General features: G+C 54.2%; 1 protein-coding gene across 1 annotated transcript; it reads right to left on the reverse strand.

Moving 5' to 3' along the window:
* GUITHDRAFT_154717 (hypothetical protein) lies at positions 1 to 665 on the reverse strand (the record flags this gene model as incomplete). Its single annotated transcript, XM_005825391.1, has 2 exons — positions 1 to 431; positions 552 to 665. A coding segment is annotated over one exon (402 nt), but the record flags the coding sequence as incomplete, so codon positions are not given.
* Between the last annotated feature and the right edge of the window lie 1,929 nt (positions 666 to 2,594).

A 2,594-nucleotide genomic window follows, 5' to 3' on the forward strand; every position in this document is an offset into this window, starting at 1 on the left:
CGATCGCATATGACTGCCTTACTCTTGAATCAGTGGGCAAGATCGACAATCAGACCAGAACCAAAGACCATTCGACGGGAGCAGATCACCACCGGCAGCTCTACTCCATGCAGGTGGGCAATCGCTCCTCTCCTTCCAATGATCGCAAGAGTCGTCCTTCTGGCAAGGCTTCGGCCTTCAAAGAGCGCCGTGCTGCTCGGCAGGACGCCAGGAGTGCGGGAGACTCCTCGTCCCCAAACACATCGACCAATGCCATCCGTTGTTACAACTGTGGCAAACTCGGACATCGATCGTCCGAGTGTCGTCGTACCCGCCGCAGTCAGAGTCCTGAACGTGAGCAGTCGTCCGACTCCTCCTCTCCGCCTCTGCTTGGCGCTGTTCAGACTTCCGACGACCGCAAGGCTGCTCCGTCCGTTGCAGCTAACAAGATTGCTGCTCGCTCAAAGACGCCTAAGCGCCGTCCTCAGGTGCATTTTGCTGAAGAACTGGGAGATGAAGTGCCTCTGGACGGTGACGCTCTCGAGGTACACTTGCATCCGATTGCACTCCATGGATCGCTTCTCTATCTGCCCATTGTACCACTCACCTCTCCGGTGCCAGCTGCTACTTCCGAGATCCTGGCTTTGCTTGACTCGGGTGCTGAGATCAGTGTGATCTCGCGTCAGGTTGCGCGACAGCTCCAATTGACCACACAGCGTATTCCCGCCACGCTCACCGCTCAGTTCGCTCATGGCGACGCCAAGGTCGTGCTTCGTGAAACCTGTCTCCTGCCGTTTCGCATTGCAGGCACCAATGTTGAAACGCAAGAAACGTTCTTCATTTTGGACCCTCCAGCATCACTGCCGGCGATCTTGTCCCAACCGTTCATTGCCAAGATGAAAATGAATATCGACTTTCATTCCAAGCTCATTACTATTCCAGCGCAGGATGGTACTGCGGGGCGTCAACGCCTTCCGCTCGCATTTCACATCCCTGGTCCTGGCTCCGCGGCTATGCGGCAAGCCCAGTGTTTGATCTTTCCCTGGCATGCGGACTGGAACTCGGAACACGCTTCAGCCTCCTCCACCTGAGGATATGATGCCCTGGGTCATGGCGAACGTGTCCTCGCCTGTTTCTACCAGTTCGTTGGTCTCTCAGGTCGCCTCGTCGGACTCGCCGCTCGCAGCTCAGGCCTTGCAGGAGCTACTCGAGGATTTTTCCGATGTTCTGGTAGACGAACTACCAATCCAGCCACCTGTCTCGCGGGGGCAGTATGACGTTGTCCTTCGGGTTCCTGATGACGTTCGTCCAATTCGTCGTCGTCCCTACCGACTTCCTGCGACGCTCCAGGAGGAGCTCGCTAAAACGATCGACTTCTTGTTGGCACGTGGCATCATTGAACGGAACAATGATGTCATGTGGCAGAGTCCCGTCATCTTTGTTCGCAAAGGTCTTTCCTCTGAAGGAGTCCCTCAATTTCGTTTTTGTATTGATTATCGAGGAGTCAACAATCACCTCCTCGACGACAGTTTTCCGCCTCCCGTCCCTACCGAGCTCATGGAACGGATCGGGCGGGTGCTCTCGCAGCGTACTGAGTCCAGTACGGATACCCTCTACTTCAGCAAGCTGGATATGGCCTCGGGATTCTGGCAGCTGGCTCTCACTCCTGACAGCTCTCAATATACTGGGTTTGTTACTGAACAAGGATCCTACCAATTCCGCGCTCTGCCCTTTGGTCTGAAAACGGCCACAGCTGCCTTCCCTGAGAAGTTCTCACAGGGCATCCTCGGTATGGCCAATGTCTTAGTCTACGTCGATGATGTCTTACTCTTCTCCATGGGTAATCCTCGTTCACACCTACAGCAGGTGCGTCTCCTACTGGAGCGCCTCCGCCACTGACCACCAGGTCTTCGTTAAACGAAGCAAGTGTGTGTTTCTTCAGACGCAGATCAGTTTTCTCGGATACACTTTGAATGCGCATGGGATTGCACCCGAAGCTAGCAAGGTTGCTGCCATCGAAGATTTTCCGCCTCCTGCATCTGTGAAACAACTTCGCCAGTTTTTGGGCCTCGCCAATTTTTATCGGCGTTTCATCAAGAATTTTGCCAACTATGCTGCACCTCTCTCAGATCTGCTGAAAACCAGTCAACGTCGCTTCGTGTGGACTCGGTCTGCTGAGACTGCTTTTGCCGCGCTCAAGACAGCTCTTACGCAGGCTCCAGTCTTGGCTCACTTCCGTTCTGATCGGCTGACCATCCTGTACACAGACGCTAGCGACCTGGCCATTGGAGCCGCGCTTCATCAGATCGATGAAAACAACGAGGAACATCCCGTTGCATTCTATGGCAAGAAACTCTCCTCCGCCGAACGCAATTACTCCACCTATGAGCGTGAGCTTCTTGCTCTCAAGGAAAGTCTCCGTCATTTTTCCTACTACTTGATTGGTCGTCGCTTTCGTGTATGTACCGATCACCACAGCTTGATCAGATTGAACACCCAGTCTGAACTCTCTCCCCGCCTGGCTCGTTGGTTGTCTACCTTCCTTCAGTACGACATGGAGATCCACCACATCCCTGGCGAAACTAACGTCGTTGCTGATGCCCTCAGTCGGATCT

Source organism: Guillardia theta (genome assembly GCF_000315625.1).
Source record: "Guillardia theta CCMP2712 unplaced genomic scaffold GUITHscaffold_84, whole genome shotgun sequence".
Lineage (NCBI taxonomy): Eukaryota > Cryptophyceae > Pyrenomonadales > Geminigeraceae > Guillardia > Guillardia theta.